We start from the raw sequence: 26,093 nt of genomic DNA on the forward strand, positions 1-26,093 counted from the left end.
AGCGACTGTTCGATTGAAGTTTATGGCCATAGCTCAGAATTTCACCACATATGCTAGGATCTTGGTTCTATAGAGTTAGGAATATGAATTTTGGGCACGTTTTCAAGATCCTCAAACCCTTCTGACCGTTTCAGGTACATTTTTAGCATTTTTGAGCATTCCAGTCTGGAGAAAATCGACCATATCAGGTGTGTGCCTGTTATTTATTATTGTTCTTCTTAAGTTTTATTATTATCATTATTAAGTGTGCTTGCAAAGCAGCACACTTATTGTTCTTCTTAAGTTTTATTTTTCCTGTCTCCCTAATTTTTTGTCAGCTCTAGCGCCTAGGCCCTTTGAGACAGAGACAACGTTCCAACTTTAAAACGTCCGGTGAGTACCGGTGTAAGTTGGTCGCGAAGATGACATCAGGTGGGTGTGTCGCTCGTCCGCCATATTGGATTGAACAGAAAGCGAAACTAAATTTTCACAGGTCACAAATTTGATCCGAACGCCATGAAACTTGACGTACATCATCCTTGGACCAAGCCTCACAAAAGTTACCAGAAGGATTTTTGATTTTCGAAATCGTTTGCCCGTCACAGCCAAACGAAATTGGCGGCGAAGCTCCGAAACAGGAAGTCGTCCATATCTCAGGAACACTGTCACATATTGATACCAAATTTTGTATTTGAACTCGGGACTCCAATGTGAGGGCATAAGCTAAAAAAAAAGAGAAAACATTCCAAAAGTTTCCATCATTTGGCAAACCACCCACCCATATTTGGTAACTATCACCTTCCACATTTGCAGTTGTACTGGTACATCTATCAAGTATGCACAATGTCTCTGGGCAGCTACAATGTCTCCGGGAAACCTTGCCCAATCATGAAATCCTTGCTCTGCCATGGGATGGACTTACGAACTGAAATGGTAAGGATAACATTAGCTATTTATTGCTGACGTAGTGCAGTTATTTTCACATTGACGGTGTTCAAATTAAATTTTTCATTATTGTTAAATATCATGATGGGAGATTATTAAAAATGTTACAAGTATGCAAATGCATATGTTTACGGGCATTTATTTATAATGAACAGTGGTCGGCAGCACTCCATAGGCTACGTATTAATATAAATAGGTGTTTCTGTAAACCTAGGGACAATAAACAGCTATCTCTGTTACAAAAATGAGCTGGTAATCGCTCATTGAAGAGGGAACTATGATAAAAAAGATTGTTTTCCTAAAAGCATGGAGTTGACGAAAAAATAAGCAGGAAATGCCACGTTAATCTTAAATAGCCTACTGAACTCTAGGTGGCAACGTTGTATTACATTTCACTAAATGCGGTGGAATTAGTGTGAGCTTCATAAGGAAGGAAGGTGCAAATATTATGTAATTTATCATGGGAAATTATTGAAATGTTATTTCTTGTTTATTCTAATTGCAAACCACACACATCCATTCGTAATCACACGTACACATTTAATACTGGAAGACTGTCTATTCGTTTATTTGATGTTGCTTAGCAACGGGGACAGACTTCAGAGCAAAGATTCTAGAACAGAGCTTCAGAGAGACACGTTTTGAGTTCGTGGCCAAGTAGGCTACCTAAAATATCGGTTTCCATGTGTATGTGCTGGATGGTGTGCTTCCTTTATGAAAGTAAGTGTTTTATACAGTTAGCATTACAGACATAATGAGTCATGTTGTAGTGGTCCACATAAATGTGCCCCTTCTGTTATTAGAATGCTAAGCGGAGATTTTAACATCATTCATTTCTTGTGTGGCTAGAAGCTAGCTAGCTAGGTCATAGGGAGGAGATGTTGCTGTAACGTTATGAGATTTATGTTGCTTAGTGTAATGCCATGGTCATTTGATATGAGATGTTTGTACTCGTAACTTCGTCACTCATAACTTTACGACTCCTATTTTTTTTACTAAGAGTAATTCAGGAAGCATTTTAGCCCTAAAAGTAGCGCCTGAGTCTGTGACAGCTTAAGCGAGGACTCCTAATAAGACCGATTCACAAACAATGTTTTGTGGTGGCATTTCACGTCGCGATGTTTTGAAATGCGTCTAACAATCACGAGGGAACAATTTAGCATTGTAGGCATACCTAAGGGATGCAGTAACACCACCAACAACAACCAAAACTAGCCTACTCATTGTTTACATGTACATTAAATGTAACGTTTCATTGTGAATCAAATTAAAAGATTCTCCTCTTTGCAAACGTTGGCATAGGCATATGGGGACAGATTAATTTAATAATGTTGCTGCGTGAATCACGGTAAGCGCGAATGAAGTGGCCACTTCTTAATAGGAGTCACTGTATGGAAGTAGGCTAAGTAAAATAGAGATGTTTAAAATAAGATAAAGTTAGGATATGCCCGCTTGACAACGGCAGAGATAACTGGCCTTTGGCCATAGCAACCATCCATTTAGAACGACTGGCCTTCATAGCAACCAAGGATCTTAGCTGTGATTCATGTAGCTACAGTATGCATACAATGTGATGCAAAGTATAGAAAGGTGATGAAATATACAGAGACAGGTCAAGAAATATAGTGCAATGTAGACAGTAGTATACAGTTGATTTACAGAAGGTGGTTTAGAGTAATATGAATTAAATATAAATATGTGCAGTGTATTAGCAGTTATCTCATACAATAAGTAGAATAATGTATGTAGTAGTAACATTATAATAGTAGAAATAATAATATAGATATATGCAGTGTATTAACAGAATATAATAAAACAGAATAAATATGGAGATTCAATATGACATATATAACAGATATGTACATAACATACAGCTATGTGCAGTGTGGAAACGGTGTCATTGTAGTGCAGAAACAACATTATAAGAGTAGTAAGAATAAGTCTATGTGCAGGATGAATAGTATAAAGATCAGTAGAATAACTATGTATAAATGTAATTACAGTAGGCCTCTGTACATTTGTAAATAAATAGAAAACTATGGGTGAGAGGGATAAATTAATTTTATTTAATCGTAAAAGTAAATTGCTTTCAATTAAATTGCAATTAAAAATCTTTCCAGTAGGCTTTAATGTCACGCAAAAAGTACAACCAAAGCTGAGCTTGATCAACTAGAACGTCTAAAGAACCAGAACTTGAGTGTAGTTTTTTCCTGGGTCCCAGGCCATGTTGGTCTGAGGGGAAATGAGAAAGCGGACAGTGCTGCTAAGCAAGCCCTCAATGAAGAAGTCACAGAATGTCAAATCCCTGTCCCAGACCTTAAACCTATACTGAACTCTTACATCTCAGATAAGTGGCAATCTTAATGGGATTAATGTACCAACAACAAGCAAGGAATGTGAATTTTGGCACATTTTCATGATCTACTGGGTCGTTATGGGCCACACAAAATACGGTGTTGCTAAAATTACTCCTATTGTGGCTATTAGAGACATGCGTTCATGAGTATCCAGCTACATTCAATGAGTTAAGTAAAATACATTCACACACACAAAAAAAACCCATCACTAATGTTGTGGACATTCCTTTATTCTGAGATACATCAATAGGCTCTCAAAACAATCCCAAACAGACATAAGGTCTTTATAGAGCAAATCCATATAGATTATTTGTCAAATAAACCAGTAAAACAGAATTAGGGGATGGAATATATAACATTCAAACTCATAGCTCATATTTCTAAAATAAATCAGTGAAAAAGTATCCTGACAAACAAGCAGCATTTTAATGCCTTAGTCATATTTCATAATTTCACATTTTTCTCTAGGTTACCTGATAGCCCAGTTTGAGAGGTGCAAGACGCGTGACATTATTTATTTTTGCAGCCAATCACTGCTGTTGTTTTATTTTATTGATTTGATTTTAGTCATAGAAGCTAAATTCAAAGGCAGGCCACAGGTAAAAGCCAACGAACCGCATTCACCCCGCAAGGCAATAGTTGAATAGAGCTTTTGAGGTATTGCCACTGCTCCAACACTGAAAGGCACTGTTAGAATGCTTGGATCAAGCCAGGTTCAGCATAGCGTATGTCACTGTCTGCTCACGTTGGTGACCGGACCAGGGCAAGCACACTTTCGCAGTTCCCGCCGGAAATGCAGTCTAGTTTATTCTGCTGCTGTTGGCCGGTTGCTACGTATAATGCGTCAACGACATGCCTCTTTACCCCACAGTCACATTAGCTCCGAGAAACGGTGACAAAGCGGCAGGCTGCTATTCATTTTCAATGGGAGTGGCCGTTTGCCAGCGACAAGCGACAAGCTTGCCACTGCCACGAGCAAGGCGGCGCTAAAATAGACAAGAAGTCTATTTTATGCAAATGCTGAACGATGCGACAAAGCAATCGGAGTGAAGGTGACGTGACGCTCGTTGTTCAAAAACTTTATCCAAGATGGCGTAGCTAACTCATAGAAGACAGTATTTCTGTACTAACAAGTAAGTTCAGGGTTTGTGGCCTTATATGTTGCAATCCCTAGCAAGAAATATTAACTTTTAAATCTAAAAAGTCAGGTTTTGTAACAAAAAAATATGTCATGTATGAGCTATCTGTCAGCCACCTAGCACGTAGAAATCGGTAGCCATCAATCACCCGCGAAGCCTTGTTTACAGCCCACTCAATGGCAAGTTGGTGGAGTTGTCGTTGTCTTTTAGCTAATGTGACTCTAGGGTTATGCACTCGATCCCCATTTTGCACCCATAGACTAGCCTAGAAATCTAGACGCGCCCCTAGCGGCAGCAAATTACATTTGCTGCCAGGGCTAGTCTAGCAACTCTCTGTTGGCTTATGAGCTCCAGAAATCGAAACTTAATCAGGCCAATGAAATCGTGTATAGAGTCGTTGGGTGGGCTTAACATAATGATTGATGGCAGAGTCGCAACGGTTTGGCTTGAATTCCCTGCTACTTGAAAACAAATAAGATGGATGTTGCTGTTGGCGAACAGTGTGACACGAGTTAAGCTTTTATTAAGTTGGCAAACGTTTGAACTAGCCAACCAGCTCCGCTGGTGGGAACGCGATGGGACTCATAGCTGCCGCTGTCCTATTTCGTGCAGAGGGAATTTGAAAGACAACAGATTATCCCGCCCCTCGGACTGAGCAATGCGAACGGTGAGTGCCCAGACCCTACATTTTAATGTGTGTCTGGCTCGTCAGGCTACCCATAGACATGAACTACGGCGAACTATCTTGTTTTGCCATGTATAATCTTTGCCTCCACTGCAAGCACGATTTACTACGATTTGCTACAGAAGCCGCATCATAAAAGTCCTAGCTGATGTCACAAGATGTCATACACTTTTTCGTAATGAGGTTATTTCAGAAAAATAATTATAAATTGTAATAGTAATTTAGTCTATGAAACTATAGCTCATATACTTCATGCAAGATGAATACTGTCGTTATGGATTTGTTATTTTGGCTTATACAAGAATCTTATCAGTGTTAACGTTATTTGACAATACTGTACAAGATATGTAATTCAAGATAACGCTTACATAATCTTCTATCTCCGTACAAAAAGTCATTCTTCATTTAAAAATTATGTTAATAAAAATATGAAGTGCCTTTTTTCCACTTGAGCCCCTGCCCTTCAAAATGTATGTGCATGTCCCTGGAGAGAAGAATAGCATAATGATATTTCCAGTTCCGCAACACAAAAGGAATATTTGAATACACTATTAGGTTCTATTTTTTTCATTATCACTACACACCACCAAGGTACAGATCAGTGGCGGAACAAGTCAGAGCCGGGCCGGGGGCGGGGCACATGACCGGGCCCTTTATTAAACACATGCCCGCAACAGCGGGTCTTACAAGCGTCAGCACCACGGAGAGCAACTATGTAATTTTGAAGTCCATCGAACGTACATGACGTGTAATCAAGAGAACAACAACAAAAACATTAGGCTACATGACCCCTAATAATAAAACAACAGTAATACGCAGCACTATTTGAAGGGCATACGACGAGCCTTGTGCACCGCGAACGATGCTCTGTGTACAGTATGTCCATTTTCTTTGCTCTCTCATTCTCTATGGTGGTTTTTAATGATCTTTCACTTGGAGATTGAGCGCTCAGAGGTGGCAACGGTGACGGGAAGAGTCAAAAATAAAATTAGGGTGGTGCAAATCTCACTGAATGCAGAAGTTACTGCTGGGTGGTTGCATTGGCGGAGCGAGGGGGTGGTTTCGGGGGCTCAAGCCCCGAATCTCTTTTCAAAAGCCCCGAATCTTTTTTTGTATGTGTTTTCAATTTCCAACGATTCTTCCCCTCGGTTTCTCTATAAATGTTACAAAATGTAGCCTACTATTACTGAGCAAATATCCCTTACTTTCAAAGCCCAATATTGACAGATAATCTGATTTCCCACACGATGAGTTTAGGCAATGCCAGAGCCGAGATGCGGTTTACGTCATAAACCTGGCAGGAAAGTTCAGAGCGGCGCAGTCAGTTTAAACAGCAAGCCGGTAAGAAAAAACTATTGTCAAGACATTATGCAATTAGGCTACTGTACCCCGGAATACAAAAATAAACTTCAGAAAGACAGAAAGTTTGTTGTATTGTATTCTGTAGTCTGTATTCTGTAGTCTCAATGACCGAATCAGTAGATAGGCCTATACCTGTTGTCAGTTGAGTTCGTTCAATTTATTGTAGGCTAGTAAATATGAAACGGAGATGTAACGTGGCTACCGGCGGGATTTTGAACTTGCACGTTTCATGCATTTTAGGGCAAAAAATACCATGGGATTGATGTGTTCTCCATTTGAGGAATGTAATCAATTGCGGACGTGCACAGACAGCTCAGACACAGAGCGCATATAGGCCTAGGTTAGGCTACTTTCACTTTCTAGAGTGCATTCATTAGGCTACGTAAAAGATGCTTACCAAAACAACGATCAAACATTATCAAATGTATCATGACGTGTTGTCACAGAGACTTACTCCAATTAGAAAATCGAAACCAAAATCATGTAAGTGTAAGTGTTCTCTCATTGACGCCTGTAGGAGATAATATCGTTGATCCAATTTTGTAAATTTGCACGTCGTAAAGTTCAATAGCCTATGAGAGTTAAAATGAAGCCAGTCATACAGCAGAACATTTTATTCAATATTTTACACGGTCTACTAAATCATCAAAGTAAATTTCAAAACTTTTCAGCAACCGTGTCCTGACTAGGGCAACCTATAAGCCTAATACGTCCCACTCTGATGAAAATGATTGAAAAGAAACCGTTTGCATGATCTTAGCTCCTCCGGCCTTGTGCCGTGGGGAGAGGCCCGTCCCACCTTACCCGAGGAGGGGGGGGAGGGGCCAAGACCGGGCCCCTGCGGGTCCCGGGCCGGGGGCGTGCCGCACCCCCCACACCCCCTCAAGCTCCGCCCCTGGCCTGAGTGTTTTTTAAGCTTTCATCAAATAAGTAGGCTTAAGCTATTGGCCTAAATTGTTTCACTTTAGTAAGAAAGCTGCTACATCTCATTGCCAGAATGTTTTCAAATGATTTCCCAACGTGAGTCTGTATTTTCTGTTAGCAGGTATAGCCAAAGTGTTCATGCCCAGTGTGATGATTCTGATGTGTTAGTGTCCTGTCAACCCATGTAGTGTCCTGTCCACCAATGTCCTGTCTACATGTTGTTCCCATGTATCTAAGTCTGTGCCAACCGTCTCAGTGACTGGATGTGTGAGTGCCAGACAGTATCTTAAAAAAGCCAAAGATAAAAATGAGTCTCTGTGAGATCGCTTTCTATATAGATGAAATTGTGTTTTTTATTTCAAAATCCTGATAGTTTACCATGGAAATGTACATTTCTTTGCAAGATTGTAATACATATTTTACATCAAAAACATAATCTAATCAACGTGGAGAGTCCATAGTGAGACAAAAGCTGACATCCAGAGGGATACTGCTCCCACCTTGGAATTACATACAACTCTATTCAAGGTTCAAGGTCAGCTCAGGTTGTGCCTGACCTGGAAAACATACACATGTGTTACATCTAGCCCACTGATTCTAGGGTTGACTTCTGCTGGACAAATCAACAACGAGAGGGTCGTGCCCCCTAATGTCTTTAGCACACGGGAAGTATAGGGGCCTTAGAGGGGGCAGGAAAATAGGAAGTTTAATTAGGACTTGTAGAGAATAGGGAACCATCGAGTCCAGAGACAAAGGGTCTCATAGTCCTCTGACCCCCTGAAGGAAGGAAGGCACCCTTTCCTTTCCACTGCTGAGGAGGGTGGAGTATGGAGATTTGCCCCTCTATTTCCAGACATTCTTACAACAGAGTTGTATCAACTTCATCAACGCAGACATCAACTTAATTTTAATTAACATTAATTACAATGTTTTAAACTATAGGCCAACGTACATCTGCTCAATTCCACAGTTAATATCAGTAAACCATTTATTCTCAGAGGTGTACAAATATATTATAAAAATAATCATTATTCTGAATGGCAATTTAATGTGAGATATTACTATATATATTTGTGGCACTTCAAGGGAGAGCAGTCGATTCTTGGCTTTACACACACCTCTTACGAGAAAGGGTAAAGATCTAACAAGACTAAATGGGGAAAACAGTTTATCTTGAACAAAGGACATCCTTTAAACAGGATAGAGAACACTTTTTTACTTGGCTTCACTATTTATTAATTGGCGCCCAGCTGCCCTGTGGGGACAGCGGGACTGGTGGAGAGGCGGCCTCGCGCTCTGTTTTCTGTGACAGGAAGCTAGTCATCAACATGGGAAAAGCGTCTGATTGTTATCCGTGTTGCTCACGCACTGTAGGGTAATTATACATGGAAGGGATTCATAAATAAGGAGGTAAACTTTATGACCTTGTGATCATGAGCTATGGAAAAAATATATGGGATCAAAGTATGGAAGCAACGTTTAGGGATGGGCAGAGATGTACCCCACCTCATGTGTCTCTCAATCATATTAGGTAACTTCCGTGTCATGTGAATGGGTGGTCCAAGGGTAGCAAAGGTTTGCTTATGTTATAGCCCCACTGCTGGCTTGGGCACTGTTTTAAGTACTGCTTCCTGCTGACGCAAAACAATAACAATTGTTGTAAAACTGCCAGAGCTTTTTTTTTTTTTTTAAAGACAGATTTTAGCCTTCAGTTTTCACATTTTTCCTTCCAGCATCTGCCACAACACCTGTGCTAACCACTGCTGGACCCGTTTTCTGTTTCGTAAACATTAATATGACGTCTATGACGCCTGCATCCGTCCCTATTGTCTCTTTACATTCTAGGGTTGTCTGACGAATGTAAACAGACAGAAACAGTGCTTGGGATGGGCAACTTTGTGTAAGATTGTGCAAGAGCAATTGTGGGCTCTAACCAATGTCTTTTGCCAATCTATTATTGGATGGAATCTCATGCTAATTTAGAAAATACCATTTCATGCAACTAATGTAACATATATTCAAAAAAAGAATAATTGAGTGCTGATTATTACAAAAATGATCATTAAGCTATTATAGTATTTTCTCCTCCCTCTCTTCCTCCTCCTTTTGCGGTTTAGAGAAATGCTGTAAAATGTACTTAATTAAGCAATGTCCTTTGGTTTTGCGCTACCTTGTTGACATTGTGGGAGTTTTGGACAGTAAGAAATGCATATTGCACCACCATGTTATATTACAGGTAATGGTTTGATACAGTTGACTGTATGGATCACTCCCACAAACATAATGTGTTTGTAAATATTCACAATTCAGTATTCAGTTCAGTATATTCACAACTATTCATAATTCAGAATATAGCAAACATTCAGAATTTATCGTTACTGAAAGTCATTGATCATATGAACTAATCTCATACAAAATGACAGTTAAGGAAACATTAAAATGAATCATTCTTTTAATCTCAGTAATTATTAATTTTATATCTTTTGCAAGACCTCCATTTGTGCCAGAGATATGTTAACACCAACCACCCCTACCTTTGATAGGAATTTAAAGGAAATGAGGATGGAATGTGATGAGAAGTCAAGGGTTTTTAAATATGTTTACATGAATTACATATTAACTGACAGGGTGAAACAGTTTTTTTATTAATATGTGCAGGTAACCACAGATAAATGACACCATGCTTACTGAGTAATTAAAAGACACATATTTTTAAGCTCTTGTGGCATAACAGATAATATACAAAGGGTATGTGGTCACTTAGTGTCATCACAAGAAATTGGAATGCCATTGTGCTTTACAATCTCATGCACACAATTCACTGTTCAGAATGCATTTTTTTAGTTTAGAATATGCTGTTTATTCCGTAAAATTCTTTACATAATATATACTATATGACTATGTACATCTTAGAGAATTTGTTTAACCTCCCACAAGAAAATGCATAAAAATTGGAATCTGCAAAGCAAATGTACAGGCTAAAAGCAGAGTACAAAACAAGTATAACCACAGTTTTTGTTGAACCTCAGCTTTTAATTAAATCCACTGTATTTTTCTGAGCTAAGTAATGTGGGTATGATTCCCCAGTTTCACTCATACATCCCTGTAGAATTGTCCTTTATGAAACTCTCTTCACAGCTCAATACCGCTCTGGATTTAAATACTTCTGGAGCTCTCTCAAGTGATTTGAGATAGGATCTGGGAACACAGAATATGACAGTTATCTCAGACTATATGTATTCATCATTATACATGTTGATATGTTTAAACATTGTAAATGCTGTCAGACTTACCTGCGGTTCCATAGCTGCCACCTCCGTACAGCCCCGTGTTGCCACCGGTCCCTGTTCGTCCAAATCCATTTGGACTAAACCCAGTTCGGCCTGTTCCTGCTGAGCCAAAGCCTCCAAACCCGGTCCCCCCAGACCCTGTCCCACTCTGCCCGGTCCTGCTGGACCCTGCTCCACCAAAGCCTGTGTTGCCCTGCCCTGTAGTGCCAGTCCCTGCTCCAGGAAGTGCACTTCGACTGCCCCCTGCTCCAGCAGAGCCTGTGTTACCAAACCCTGCTCCACCAGCCCCCATATTGCTAGTGGAACCAAATCCTGTTCCACTATGTCCTGCTCCTGCACCTGTTCCAAAAGAGCCCGTGTTGAATCCTGCCCCTGTTGACCCCATACTACTAGATGAACCAAACCCTGTCCCACTCGATCCTGATCTATCATTTCCTGTTCCAAAGGAGCCTGTGTTCATTCCTCCCCCTGTTGGGGAGCCTAACCCGGTTCCAGACCCTGTCCTACCAGCTCCTGTACCAGAGGGCACAGAGTGGCTTGATCCTGTTCCAAATGTTCCCATATTTCCAGAGGATCCTGATCCAGTTCCTGGTCCTGTTCCACCTAATGCTGGTTTACCAGACCCAGGCGTACTTGACCCTGCTGCTGTTGGGAATCTATCCGAGCTCGGGCCACTTGACCCTGTATTTCCCATCCCAGTTCCTCCCGACCCCACCTGATTCACACCACTGCGACCAAACTTTTCCAATTCAAACTTTTTAAATAAAGAACTGTCTGGTCCACCAGACCCTCGTGCAGTGGGTTTTATCCCTGATCCTGGTTGAACTGAAAATGTACTGCCACTACCAGGTAATATGCCTCCTGTTCCCATCCCGCCCCCTCCTGGGGCTGAATTCCCAGGAAAAGGTTTTGGTGGTGGTGCCTGTAAAGAATTTTTTTTTGATGTGTTATTATCAATATACATTTTCTCAACATATCCATATGTGTGAAATACTAGTCATATAACTCCTACCCTGTGTCCACAGTTAGCCAGAGAGGCGTTTATCTTTTCTTTCAGCATGTTGATTTCGGATTCCTTTAGACTCAAGGTTCCGTCCAACAGCTCCTTTGCTCCTCGGAGTTTCCTTTGCTCCAGCAGAACCTGTTCCATAGCCTTGTCATGTCTTTCCCGGGTGTCTCTAAGATTCTTGTAATTTGTTTCTGCAAGGGAACTTAGATTTTGCTTACATTCAAACAGGTTCCTGTCCAGATATATTTTTTTTGCTTCAAGATGACTCACTCTGTGAAGTGTTTCAGAAACTTTTAATCCAACGTTGTTCAAGTAGGGCTGAAACTTGTTCTCCACCTCTGCTGATAGGCTGCTACAGTTATACTGAATCTGCTCCAGCTGCTCACGCTGTTTGGGACAGGTTATGTGGAAAGGGATCAGTTGTGGAAACAAGGCGCCAATCTTCTGCCGGAATGCCTTGGTGATCTCTGGGATTCCGTCCAAGGACTTGATAAAGTCCTCCTTACACTTTGTCTTAAAATGTTCAATCTCCCTCTCAGCAGTGGCCTTCTCTTGGCGCAGTGTGATTGTCTCTAGCCTAAGGGATTCCCTGTCCCTGTTTGCACTGTCCAGTTCATCTTTCAAAACATGAAAAGTCCCTGAAAAATTCCCTTGCACAATTTCCAGCCATTTTTTCAGCTGTGAATTTTCATATTGTAGACCATGTAGTTGACCTGATATTTCAAAAAAAGTAAAATAAATAGCATTAGTGTTGGTCAGCATGAACATAAAATATTATTGGATGTTAAAAGGTTGTTTGTTTGTGTACTTACCATTTGATTGGCATGGAGGTTGTACCACTCTTGGGCAGTTACATGGTGGCGATGAACTCATTTGACATTGTAACTGTATGGTAAATTAACATTACAAATACAAAAATAGTTACAACACAATTAATGACAGTGCAGATGTATATTACAAAACAAAATACAAAACTGCAGCAAATAACAAAGAATATACAAATGTTACAGACCTGGCAGTAAAAAAGTATATTACTTAAATGTTCCATATGTATTCTTCTAAATTGAATTATATGAGAACAGAATCAGCAAGATCTGACATGTTTCTGATATTGCATAAAACAAAGCAAAGTATTAAGCAACATCTCTGAGCTGTACTCAGTCAAGGGTTTGGATTCTTTGGCATCAAAACAGATTCAGTAGAACCTTATATGACTTATCCCTCTATAATGTAGGCAACAATGTTTGAAGAATGCACTTTCTTACATTCATATCTGAATGGAGTGTTCAAAGAGATTCAGAGCAGATTAAAAAGTAAACAGGGGCTGCATGAGGTTACAACATTTAAGATATGAAATTCAGACCATATTAACACACCACTGTGATGTGCTAACAAAGACTTTATAGACAACCTTTTCCTCAGTATATTTTTTTCTGCACAGCTTTACAGTTGTTGTTTTAGTGGTATTGATGTATTGACAGTGTTGTCAGTGCAACAGCTTTACAGTGCAGTGGCTTTGAAATTTGTCCTTCAAATTATTGAATTTGTCAAATCTTCAGAACAAAATATCATCAGCAGGTTCTTTAATGTTTGTTGTGGATAATGTTAAATGTCAGGCAATAAATAAAAGAGCATCAGATATTACTCACCAATTTATTTCGAAGACTGTTGATGAAGGAAACAGAGTCATTGCCTAATTTTCGTAGCATGGTGATATTCCTCTGCATGTATTCCATTTCCCGATTTGTCATGTTAATTTTCCGGGTAAGATTTCTGGTCTCCTCCTGAAGGTATCCGTATTTCGTAATGAGCTCATTGTGCATCGGGTCAAGCACTTGTAATCTCTTCTCAGCTGCAGATTCCTCTGGCTGTCCATAGACCAGGAAGAGAACCAGGCTGACAATGATCAGAGTCTGGATCAAGGAGGAGAAAAAGAAGACAATTTTCATGTAGTAGCCACAGCTCTTGCCCCTGGCCTTGTGGATTTTCTTGGCACTCGCGCCAAACTTAGATTGAGAGTAGCTGTTGTTGTACATCTCTGCAAGCTGGGCTAAGGTCCAGATGGACCTCTATCTTATGATGAGTAAAATAAAAGCCAAAGTGCTTTCAGATCGGAGATAATTCATATACTGCTGCTTTCTAGGACTTGCTATCTTCTTTGAAAAGTAGAGTCCCGATCTTGTGGTGTCAAGGTTTATGAATGCCAACATACCCCTCCCACAGCAGGAGATCTTCCTGATCCACCCTGCTGCTGGACGATTGAATAACCTCTTGGACCACAGAGATGGGTGGTCTGCACTGTCCTGCCACATTGTTTTCATGTTCACCTCCAGCAGACTTCCTATTGTTTGACAACATGGCACCACATGTGTTTTGGTAGTTTTGGGACATGCATGTCCCAAATGCATGAGTCCAGACAGTGAGAGAACACATGGCTTATTCTTTATGGGTTTATTTTTTGTTTAAACTATAACCTTCATACGTGTTTCCAACTTTAAACTTTCATGCATTAAGACATCTTTTATATTTTAAATATAAAAATGATAAAATATGAGTTTTGTATGTGAAATATTTTTATATGACATATATATATATAGCTATATATAGCTATAGCTATATATAGCTATATAGCAATAGCTACAACCAGAGCCATGTGGTGAATAATCACATCTAAATTAATTTGAAGTTCTTACTGACAAACAATGCTCATTATTTTGGTGAATTTATTTTGAGACCAAGCACTTAAGGACGTCAACATAAAGTGATTAGTGATGGACTTTCATCTTTGATGTTGGAATGCTCCGATCAGTGACGTTGGAGGTAGTCTGCCTGGCGTACAGGCACAGGGAAATGGGAGCATTATGAAAGCCTGGGGTTTTCCTGCCAGGCATTGTTAATATGCCGGCTTGTCTTCAGAGGAAGCTGTAATTCATTTTACTGCGGCAGAGTGACAGCCTCCAAGTTGCTGTCAGGACAAATTTTAAGTAAACGACAGAACAAATGTAGGAAATCTTTACCAAACACACATTTGTTTATTAGAGCAAACTATCCTGTTTATGTGTATCCAAAACAAAAGCCTGTATGGAACATAATGTTACGTATTTGGGTGTCTACACGTTTGTTCATCTATTCCACACGACAGCATATGTGATTGACACAGCATCCTTTTCTAAATATAGAACCGAGGTTGTAGAAAATATATATATCGATGTCTGAGGTATTTCCCACAGCCATCAGTGATGTTTGTCTCTTATTCAGGATTACACAATTTAACATTTTATTATTGGTTTTATATTGTTTCAAGTTCAAGTGAAATCAACTTTTACGCGTTGGCTTCGTATTATTATTACACTGTAAAAAAAAAAAACAGGTCTCTGTAGGCAGCAGGCTCTGAAAACTGGAAACAAACAAAGTGGGCCCCCAAACAAAAACCAAACCCTGCTTGGACTTTCTCTAGGAATACTAAAGGTGGGGGTAAGCTACCTCTCTTGTGTGTTTCGTTTGGTCCTTAGTTGATGTGATGTGATAATATGATGTATGTTTTTTTGCACTGATTTCACTATCTGTGTTTTTCCTCACAATTTGGTCCCCCTCACTTCGAAAATATGTCCTGTGCCCCTGCAAACAACTCAACTTAAGACTTTTGTCAAGCACCAAACATTATCTGTCCTTCATATGAGGATATCCCGTCATGTTAATTCATTGAAGATGATATTTAAAATCATGCATTAACAAATGGGAAATTTTCGATGGAGACCTACCAAAAACGTTGTCCTGTATGGGATACATTTTGTTAAACAATATGGAAATTATTTCCACATATAAATCAAGAATCTTAGTATAGTATGCTGATATTTTTTTGTCAAAATGTTTTTTTTTTTTTTTCAATTTTTTTTATTGATTCCTGGGACATTCCAGCATACATGGAACTTGGCATGTTCTTAGCTGGTTATGGCCCTTTGCGCTTGTCTCCCTAGAAGCTGGGTATAGGCTAAATCAGGGGTCCCCAACCTTTTGCGTGCAATCAAACAACTGCATATAGGCCTATGCCATGTAAAAACGTGACATTATTGCGAATTGAATTTAGTTTAGTTTGCATGCATTTTTTTTTAAACTCATGTCGTAGGCTACGGCCCGATTAGGAATGTCCCGCGGCCCGGTGGTTGGGGACCGCTGGGCTAAATAACTCCGCTGTTACAGCAAACACATTTTTGTGGGAAGTTCATCTCTAGGAATGTTTGATTGATTAAAATTCTTTATTGATGTTATTGATGTTATTGTACAAAGAATGTATGTAAATAAATAAAATGTCTGTGTACGTTATTGGTCAAAAGGCTTGGTGGACTTGGTGTGCAAAACATTGTTTGGGTGTGTAGACATGTGTCATAAGGTGTATAAATATGTGCATATGAGTGTATGGGGAATATAAACATAAAACAAGAGTAGAAAGTACAGTTCATACAGTGCATCTATAGTGTATAAGCCAGCTCTTTAGGGATGACTTTGACTTTGGGCCAGTTGACTGCTGGTAACCACAGTAATATTTGGGTACATAATTTTTAATAATTCTATGCACCAACAGCCAAGTGGCATCTGTGACGTAACAAGAAACTTCTGTAGAGTGGTGTGAGCTCTGTATGCAAAGGTCTATCATGAAACCAATGTGAGCATATTATTATGATTTCCTGCTTATTAAATGCAGGCTTATGAGTTTTCCAGACAGCAAAGTGGCTTACATGTGTGTGTAAGTTGGAAGCTTAAGAATAAGCCTCACTAATTATGACATATATAGCATAGCGTAACGGTCATATTGTCAATTTTTTTTTATTATGATTTTTTTCTTTTTTTTTCTGTCAACAACTTTCTGAATTTTTGGTCAACGATTCCTGGGACACCTAAACAGTGGGGCACATGAAACTGGGTGGTTATGTAACCCCACTAGACTGCAAGGGCCCACATTAAAGGGATATTTCATTTGGGGAAATACACTAATTTTCCACCTTCCCTACCTTTCTCCAGTTCATCCAGCCGTTCTCTGAGTCTGGTGATACCAGTTTTAGCTCCAGCCTAGCATAGATCATCGAATCTGATTAGTATAGTTCCATGTCAAATGGCTTACTGGGCTAAAATACTTTTTTCATAACTTTAAAAGCACAGTGCACATTTTGCACACAGTGTTTTATGTAAATGTGACAGGGCATGATGAAAACTTGGGGACAGTTGTAAATTCTCATTTGTATTGAACGTTTTTTTGTTTTTTAAACATCAGTCTTTATCACAACAAAATTGTGAAAGACGTAGCTCTGATTTTGTGTTATCATCAATAGTTAAAATGCTAAATTGAGACCCCTTGTACAAGCTTTGCAATTAAATGAACAGATCATAATATATTGTAGGGAACTGAGCCTAGCTGGTTCATGACTGAACTCCCATAATGCTGTGCAGTGTGTGTGTGTAATGTTAATGTTGGTTTTAGAATGAGTAATTGCGTTTACCTTGTCATGTATGTGTTAGCTGGTATAGTCTTTCTTTATGTTGTACCTCATGTGTTTACCCCGTGTATTGTATGTGACTACCCTGTTTGTGTATCGTGCTTGTTTAATTGACCTCCTTTGTTTTGCCTGTGTAATGACGTTCGTGTGTTTTGGTGCGTAACCAATAAAACCATTCTGACAACTTTGCAAGATTGTTACATTGGTGTCAGAAGTGGGATGACGACCCCTACTGAACGGGAGGAGAAAGCTGCAACTGATGCCCTGGCGATGATGAGTTTCCTGCCAAGACGGCTCTTCGACAGCGTGCTCGCCCATTGCCACCTGCTGGGCCCAGCAGACGGAGCCAGCCTGCAGCGTGACCGTGACGAAGAGATCCGCCCCCGGCAACAGGAGGAAACGAACCGGGCTGATGGCAGCATCCCGCCACTTGAACCCGCTCCACACAGGAGCGATGGAAATCGGCTGGTCCCCGGTGCGTCAGCGGCGGTAGAAGGGCGCCCCAGCGTAAAGTTGCCCCACTACAATGGCGAAAGGCCGCTGGCGACATACCTGGTACAGATCCGGCTGGCAGCCGAGCTGAATGGCTGGTCGGCGGAGAGAACGGGCGTACAGGTGGCGTTGGCTCTGGAGGGGGAAGCGGTACAAGTATTAGAAGACCTGCCACCGGCGGAGCAAGTAAGCTGGACCGCAATCGAAGCAGCTCTGCAACGACGATTCGGCCAGAGAATCTTCATCAGCGATGCCAGAGAACAACTCGCTTCCAGACGGCGACACAAGGACGAGAGACTGGGCAAGTTTGCGGCTGACCTGCAGCTGTATGCCCGGCGGGGCTACCCAACGTACAGCCAGGGTCTACATGAAGAGATGGCACTGGAAGCGTTCGTGCGAGGCATCCACCCAGAGCGGCTAAAAGAACACCTTCGCCTGAGCGCCCCCAGCTCGCTGTCCGCGGCCTTCGTGGAAGCCAAACGGGTGGAAAACATCTTCCGCACAACAGAGTCGAGGCATTGCGTACGCCAGACATCAATGGAGGAAGACGAGGAGGAACTGGAGGTGACGCGGCAGACCACCACAGCCACACAACGCCCACGCTGAAAGTGGAAGAGGCCGGCCAGCGGAGACGGATGCCACCGGTGTGGCGAGCCGGGACACATCGCGTAGTACTGCCCAGCCCCGGCACCCCTCACGCTCGCGCCCCAGTTACTAGAAGAAGGTGGCACGGCGGGAGGGGCTATGGATTGCATACGGCTGGGCCGGCTCGGTCAAACCAGAGGACTGTATGTGGACTGCACGCTAGATGGGACTGGGTGTCGCGCCTTGATCGATACTGGCTCCACCATCTCGCTTGTGCGCCCCGGTCTCTTACCCGGCACGCTGGTAGCCAGACCCAGAGGCTGGGAAAAGACAAAAACGCGCATCACAACAGTTACCGGAGAGCGAGCGGAACTGTATGGACAAAAAGTGGTGTGCGTGTGCATCAACGGTGAGACGGCGAGCCGCCGGCTTTGGTTGGCTAGCATTCAGGATGATTGCATTCTCGGCCTGAACGTGCTAGAGAAATGGGGGGCTGTGGTGGACATTTCCCGGTTCACACTACACTTGGGGACGAGCAGCGAGTGTTGCACACGGCGGGGAAAACAGAGCATGAAGTGCGGAGAGCTGGCGCGACGAAGAACTCTCCAACTCGCTCCACACAAGTCCGCAGGAAGCGAACTCGCAAAGAGTACTCGTCATCCCAGACTCCGCCCCTCCCCACACAAGCCCGTGAAACTCAAACCCGCGAAAACAACAGGTCTCATCCAGGTCCGCTTGCTGAGTCTCTGCCCCTCCCCACACAAGCCCGCTGAAACTCAAGCCCTAAAAAAAACAACAGGTCTCATCCAGGTCCGCTCGCTGAGGCCGCCACTGCTCAGCTCACGCCTACCAGGGAAGAGCCAAGAGAGCGGGTTGAGCAAACACCACTCTCCGCTCAGAGAGCGCGGCCCTCTGTAGAGACAAGGCAAGCCGTAAATGAACTCTGCACTCGTAGCTGTGAGGGGCTGAGTGAAGCACAGGGTAGCCAGGTGCGGAGACTACTAGCAGCGTACACCGACATCTTCGCCGCAAGAGATGAGGACTGCACCCGAACGAGCCTGGTCCAACACGATATCGACACCGGAAATGCCCGGCCCATTCGACTTCAGCCTCATCGCTTACCGTTCGCCAAACGACAAGCAGCTGAAGAAAAGATCAAGGAAATGGCCGCGGCAGGAGTGATAGAGCCAAGCAGTAGTCCCTGGGCTGCGCCAGATGTACTCGTCCGGAAGAAGGACGGCTCGTGGCGGTTCTGTGTTGACTACAGGCGCCTCAACCAGGAAAGACTCCTACCCGCTCCCCCGCATTGACGATGCGCTGGACAGCATTGCCGGCTCCTGCTGGTTTAGCTCGCTGGACTTACGCAGTGGCTACTGGCAGATTGAGCTAGCCCCGGAAGCTCGGCCGAAGACAGCGTTTACCATCGGGCAAGGGCTGTGGCCAGCGAACTTTGAGCGGCTGATGGAGCGTGTCCTGGCGGGCATTCCACGAACATGCTGCGTGGTTTACCTGGACGACATCCTGTGTCATGCAACAGACTTCACCGGTGCCATAGGACATTTGGAAAAGGTGTTCAACGCCATATGGGGTGCTGGGCTCAAACTGCACCCGAAAAAGTGCCACCTGTTCCGGAGGCAAACCGGATTCCTGGGCCATGTCGTGGGGGCCGCCGGAGTGGCCACCGACCCAGCTAAGGTGGAGACGGTGAGACGTTGGCCTGTTCCGCGCGATGGTGCTGAGCTGCGGAGCTTCCTGGGCCTGGCGTCATATTACCGGCGTTTCATCCGGGACTTTGCTACAGTCGCCAGCCCGCTGCATCGTTTAACGTACAAAGGCCAGCTCTTCGAGTGGACGCGAGAGTGCGACGCAGCATTCCGGCGGCTGCGAAGGGCGCTGTGTGAGGCCCCAGTGCTCGCTTTCCCTGACCCTCAACTGCCGTTCATCCTGGACACCGACGCCAGCGACGTGGGCGTCCGCGCCGTCCTCTCTCAAGCAGGCGAGCAGGTGGTCGCATACTTCAGCCGCTCCAACTTGACCGAGCGGAGAAGAATTACTGCGTGACCCGCAGAGAACTGTTGGCTGTAGTGGTGGCAGTGTAGTGGTGGCAGTGCGCCATTTCCGAACCTACCTTTACGGCAAACGGTTCCTGCTGAGAACGGACCATGCATCGCTCACCTGGCTGCTGAACTTTAAAGAACCAGAGGGCCAGCTGGCTCGCTGGCTGGAGGCGCTCCAGGACTACGACATGGAGAATCGACACCGGGCGGGTCGCCTTCACGGCAACGCGGACGCCCTGTCCAGGTGTCCGTGTGCAGCAGACCAGTGCCAGCACTGCCACCGGAGGTAGGAGAGGAGCCTGGCCACGGCTCAACCGGAGCCCGCTCGTCGGCTACAGGCTGCATCACCGCTGGCAGAGAGAGAGAGAGAGTCGCTGTTTTCAACGCTCGCCAGCGTCGCGCCAATGAGAGGGTCAACGCTCGCCAGCAGCACGCCAGCGAGAGACTCAACGCTCGCCAGCGCCGCGCCATCAAGAGAGCCACCGCCCACCAGCTACCGGTCACCGTGCAGCTGTCCCCGGAAGTCATCGCCGCGACAGCGGGGCACCCACAACGCCAGCGTCGCGTCCCAGCCAGGCTCATGGACTGACGTAGGGTCAAGACTTGAGTCAAAGGGACATAGACTAAGTCTCGGGGGGGCTGTGTAGTGAACTGAGCCTAGCTGGTTCATGACTGAACTCCCATAATGCTGTGCAGTGTATGTGTGTGTGTGTAATGTTGATGTTGATTTTAGTATGAGTAATTGCGTTTACCTGGTGTTTTGGTGCGTAACCAATAAAACCATTCTGAGACAACTTTGCAAGATTGTTACAATATATTATTATCAGGGATGCAAACGGCGCGCCTTTTGGCGGATGCCGCCTTTTTCACGGCTGTCTGGGGGACTTGTGTGAATCGTGCAGATCCGATGAGTTTTTTTTTGTGGGGGGGGGGGGTTGAAGTGTCTGATTATAATTTCATCAAAGTTAATTCTGTATTAAAATGACTAAATAAACACATAGCCTACCGTTACAGTCCATGAAACATAGGAAGTGTAAGACAACACTAAATCAAAAAGCTGCGCACGTAAAAATCCCATTGGCTGCGCCTGCGGACCATTATCTGACTGCTACAGGGCTGCACTCACTGCAAGGATTTAACGTTACATCCATCAGTCCGGGATCCAGTAATTTTGTGTCGCGCCTGGTCTTTTTTGCAAGAAAGGTAAGGTTAACCATATTTGATGTCTTCTAATTACATAATTTCTACCATTTGCATTGTGTAATGTTTAGGTTGTCCTAATGTGTCATTACAGTCTTTACAATAACTGCCAGGTTAGTGCTAGGTAGCACACTAGCGCTACCAAAGATCCTTGATTACTAGCAAGATAGAGTGACGTAATTCGTTACTATGGGAGCAAAACGGGACAGTTCCGGTCTGCATAAGTGGGAGTGTCTAGCCTAGAAATCTAGACACGCCCCTAGCGGCAGCAAATTACATTTGCTGCCAGGGCTAGTCTAGCAACTCTCCGTTGGCTTGTGAGCTCCAGAAATCGAAACTCAATCAGGCCAATGAAATCGTGTATAGAGTCGTTAGGTGGGCTTAACATAATGATTGATGGCAGTGTTGCAATGGTTTGGCTTGAATTCCCTGCTACTTGAAAACAAATAAGATGGATGTTGCTGTTGGCGAACAGTGTGACATGAGTTAAGCTTTTATTAAGTTGGCAAACGTTTGAACTAGCCAACTAGCTCCACTGGTGGGAAATGCATGGGACTCATAGCGCTACCGCTGTCCTATTGCGTGCAGAGGGAATTTGAAAGACAACTCATTATCCCGCCCCTCGGACTGAGCACTGCGAACGGTGAGTGCCCAGACCCTGCATTTTAATGTGGGTCTGGCTCGTCAGGCTTACGTCTCTAAATAAACTTTCTCTCTTAATAAGCAATAAGAACAGATAAACATAATTGTGTTCACAGTATTATTGTCTATAATCATGTATGATACCAATGAATCATTCTTTAGGACATGATATGAATAATTTAATTAGTCATGTGAACTGAGCTAGCTAGCTAGCTAACGCTAGCTTAAAATGCTATACAAGTTGGTGGGAGTAGCTATGGCAATACAGCTATGCGCTAACAAGTGACTAGTAGTTGAAGGACTTCGCTTAAAGGAACCATATGTAAGATTGTGGCCAAAACTGGTACTGCAATCACTTTCAAATTACTGTAGAGAGGTGTATCCCCTCCCCCTTCCCCCTGACTCGAGGTTGCCAACCCGGATGCCGAAACACTACTGACTGTGATTAGTAGATAAGTGGAGGGTGGCATCAGGTGGCATTTTGGCATCAGGCCAAAACACAACATCAACATCAGTTGAGGGCTGCAACTTCACTTTAAAAATGACAATATCCTGGCCGGACTACTGTTGTCAGCGATATAAGTATTTGAAATGAACATGATTTCTTAATGTCTAGTGACATATCAGGGCCATTTTATGATTAATTGAAATTCATTTCTTACATATGGTTCCTTTAAACTTAATATACTGTTGCAAATTCACTTGAGTATAAACTATCCACTTTAACTAATGTCAGTCATGTTATTCAGCTAGTTGTCATTTCAAAGAAATCACACTTCTCCGTTTAAAATGTTACCTTAGCTAAGAGGCTAGCTAGCATGCTAACAACCGGACAGTAACTGGCAGCAGCATGGTCTGATATTAAGTTATTTTATTACAAATCCGAACGCTAAAAAAATACACTTTTAGGCTTGAAATGATCCCAAACACTTACAGATTATGACAAAAATGTCCAAAAAACCCTCAACAAATCCAGAAAGACTTAATGACCAATTTATTGGTAAAATTCCACCTCCATTGACATTAGTGCAGCGAGGGTTTACTCTGGTCTGCATAAAGGGGGATTTTCCCCCCTCCCCCTTGCAATAATCGAACGCGGAAATTGTCGAACGTTTGCGCCTCTCGCTCCGCTTTAACCCTCTCTGGCGCTACATTTGACATGACTAGCAAAAATAGTTGGATTTTTTTTTTTTAACCTTGTTTGTGCAAAGTCTTTGGCAAGATCTGAATGTAAACAGATAATACCGTTCAAGTTTTTTTTTAATTTCCTATTTCTTTCCATTCTTTAACTTAAGACATGTAAGAAGTAAGTTTATTCGCTGGGCAACGTACAAACTGATGAGTTACATAGCCCTAGGACTATGAGCTACGATAAACGTTAGCTAGAATAGCTAGCTTCTACGTGTGGCAGTAGTTATTATTTCATGTTCTGATATGACATTCTTAACGTTTTGATTATGTTACAACTGATAAAAGCAAGACAAATAAAGTAACCAAATCGCTATGCAATATTTTAGTCCAGAAATACTTATGGGTGTTCATTTACCATAATGTTAATTACAGTAGCCTAACGTAACGTTATCTCCCCTTGCTGTTACCACCAGTTTTAATAACTTAACATTTGCGATCATGACCCATTTCATCTAACAACACCACTGGCATCTTCTTTGACTATCAGACCCCAAACAGCAATACATTGAACTACAAAGATATTATATAGTAATGGTGTTCAGTTCATCATAATCTTTATGACATAATGTAATTTGCCGTCCGTCTCCCATCTTTTTGCCGTCCAGCATGGAGCCGTCACGTGACTTAAGTCACGTGTCTGCAAGGGATGAATTCCAATGTGTAGCCTAATGGTAACGTAACGTTACTTGTGCTAGTTTTAGGCTAGCAGCTTGTTGACGTCTAGTAGCCTAATGAGCCGCTGGTCTAGGTTTTTTCGCAAATGCAACCCGAAGTGACAAATGTGAATGTCACATTGAGTGTGAATGTGAATTGAATTGAATGTGAGTGAAGTGAACTATTTTGCACTCTGTTACTGTCAGGTCTAGGTAACCATGGCTAATATGCTAATATGAGAGAATTTGATGAGAGCGAGGCACTAACAGTTAAGAAAATGGATGAGGGCTGTAAAACAAAGTGGAACTGGTCTTGGTTACAGGTTGAAACGGAGATTGAGGTCAAGACAGCCAAACACAAATTCAAAATGTCAGACTTTTTCAAAGAAATTGAAAAAAAGGGACATGCCAAATGTACTTTCTGCATGAAAGAGATTAATTATGCTAACAAGGGAGTAGTGTTAATTTCGTCAGACGAGACGAGAGGAAATGTGTTCGTCAACAACCTTTTTTTTCTCATGACTAAGACGAGACGATGACGAGACGGCACTAATGTCCTGAAACACTAACTAAGACTATCTTAAGATGCATTACTGTTGACAAAAAAAGACGAGACTAAAATGTTTTGCATGAAATAAAAACTAAGATAAAATCTCTCTTCATTTTCGTCTACATAATGAGAAGACAGAACATCTAGCTGTTACGTTTTCAAAATATTCGAATGAGTTCATGGTCCTGTAGGCTAGTCTATTGCTGTTGCTGCAACCTTGTGGCTGCAACATCTAAAACTACATGGAACAAGAACACCGGAGATTTCTGCCAGAGTTAAGCTAACTACCTAGCTTTATGACACAATGCTACATATCCAGAAGTCGAAGCTTCTCTCATACAAACTAACATCCCCCAGAATGTCCATACGAAAATGTTTAGCATGTAATGTCAACTATTTGACTAGTTACACTGATGATGCAAAGTTTGCTAGCAAGTAAGCTAATATGAAAAGTTACGCTAGCAAGTTAGCTATGGATAAGATGGAGTTTGTTTGGGGAATGTGTTGCCTTTGGGCGCATATCGCCATCTAGCGTGGCGGAGTAAAACATTAATACTTGGGTCTACGACAGTGTTTCTCAAACTTTTTCAGACGAAGGACCACTTAACTAACCCTAGCTAAAAAAAAAGAAAGATTAGACCTACTTCACCAGTATATTAGTCTACACAATAGGCCTACTCACTGAACCACCTTGCTTATTGTCTTTGCACTTTGCTTATTGTGTCAGAGGATTCATATGATTTAAACTGGCATATCTTACATAGACAGTGTTGCAGAACTGTTTGGAGTTACATACAAGTTGGTTCAATATTGCAAACAACTTATCTATATTATATTTTACCACGTCTGCTCGCGGACCACTTGGGATAGCTTGCGGACCACCACACTTTGAGAAACACTGGTCTACGAATATCATGACAGTGGTCCAGTCAAATCTTTTACTGTCTATGGTCAAATCCCAGCCGAGCTATAATTGTAGCTTGACTTACCTGTGCATGTAAACATACTGACTGACAAAAAATCAGAATGAGTAATTATAACAGACGAGTAGCTCTGTGGACACACAATATTGTGGGAAAATTGAGATGTGTGAAACACTGTTTGACTCAAATGGTAATCAGAAATAATTTGTTATAAAAAAAAGACTAAACTGTTTTGACTAAAACTGACTAAGACTAAGATACCTTTAGTTTTCATTTGATTAAAACTAGACTAAAATGACGAGACTTTTAGTCGACTAAAACTTGACTAACAAAAATGATATTTGAATGACTAAATATGACAAAGACTAAAAAGGACATTTCGTCACAAGACTAAGACTAAGACTAAATTAAAAATAGGTGACAAAATTAACACTACAAGGGAGTGCATGCTCTGTTGAATCACTGCCAGAGTGCTATACACAGAGAGAGTGGCTACCATCATATCTACCCAAAGTGTGGCCCAGCTCCTCTGTCAAGACAAGCCAGCTACCAGCCAAAGTCAGGCCCCAGCAGACAGAATAAGGGAAAGTGTAGAGCTCCCAATTCCAATGTGTAATC

General features: G+C 42.5%; 2 protein-coding genes across 2 annotated transcripts; one reads left to right on the forward strand and one right to left on the reverse strand.

The window, feature by feature from the left end:
- The first annotated feature begins 1,618 nt into the window (after window positions 1-1,618).
- Window positions 1,619-18,280, forward strand: LOC125298469. The gene is made up of 2 exons (XM_048249249.1): window positions 1,619-1,644; window positions 17,376-18,280. The coding sequence occupies exons 1-2, from the start codon at window positions 1,623-1,625 to the stop codon at window positions 18,278-18,280; spliced, it is 927 nt and encodes a 308-aa protein (XP_048105206.1). The 5' UTR covers window positions 1,619-1,622.
- On the reverse strand, window positions 10,013-14,006 carry LOC125299141 (keratin, type I cytoskeletal 9-like). The gene is made up of 5 exons (XM_048250287.1): window positions 13,340-14,006; window positions 12,503-12,575; window positions 11,694-12,403; window positions 10,685-11,603; window positions 10,013-10,589 (listed from the first exon to the last, which is right to left on the reverse strand). The coding sequence occupies exons 1-5, from the start codon at window positions 13,724-13,726 to the stop codon at window positions 10,531-10,533; spliced, it is 2,148 nt and encodes a 715-aa protein (XP_048106244.1). The 5' UTR covers window positions 13,727-14,006; the 3' UTR covers window positions 10,013-10,530.
- Window positions 18,281-26,093: the final 7,813 nt, after the last annotated feature.

The sequence above is a fragment of the Alosa alosa genome, chromosome 1 (genome assembly GCF_017589495.1).
Source record: "Alosa alosa isolate M-15738 ecotype Scorff River chromosome 1, AALO_Geno_1.1, whole genome shotgun sequence".
Taxonomy (NCBI): domain Eukaryota; kingdom Metazoa; phylum Chordata; class Actinopteri; order Clupeiformes; family Clupeidae; genus Alosa; species Alosa alosa.

Bases quoted from the DNA above. Each gene is read 5' to 3' on its own strand.
- LOC125298469 (XM_048249249.1), top strand. From the start codon at position 1,623: ATGGTGTGCTTCCTTTATGAAA. The intron at 1,645-17,375 runs GTAAGTGTTTTA...CAACTTTGCAAG, and splicing joins GGTGTGCTTCCTTTATGAAA to ATTGTTACATTGGTGTCAGA.
- LOC125299141 (XM_048250287.1), bottom strand. From the start codon at position 13,726: ATGTACAACAACAGCTACTCTCAATCTAAGTTTGGCGCGAGTGCCAAG. The intron at 11,604-11,693 runs GTAGGAGTTATA...AATTCTTTACAG, and splicing joins TGGCTAACTGTGGACACAGG to GCACCACCACCAAAACCTTT. The intron at 10,590-10,684 runs GTAAGTCTGACA...CTGTGTTCCCAG, and splicing joins TGGCAGCTATGGAACCGCAG to ATCCTATCTCAAATCACTTG.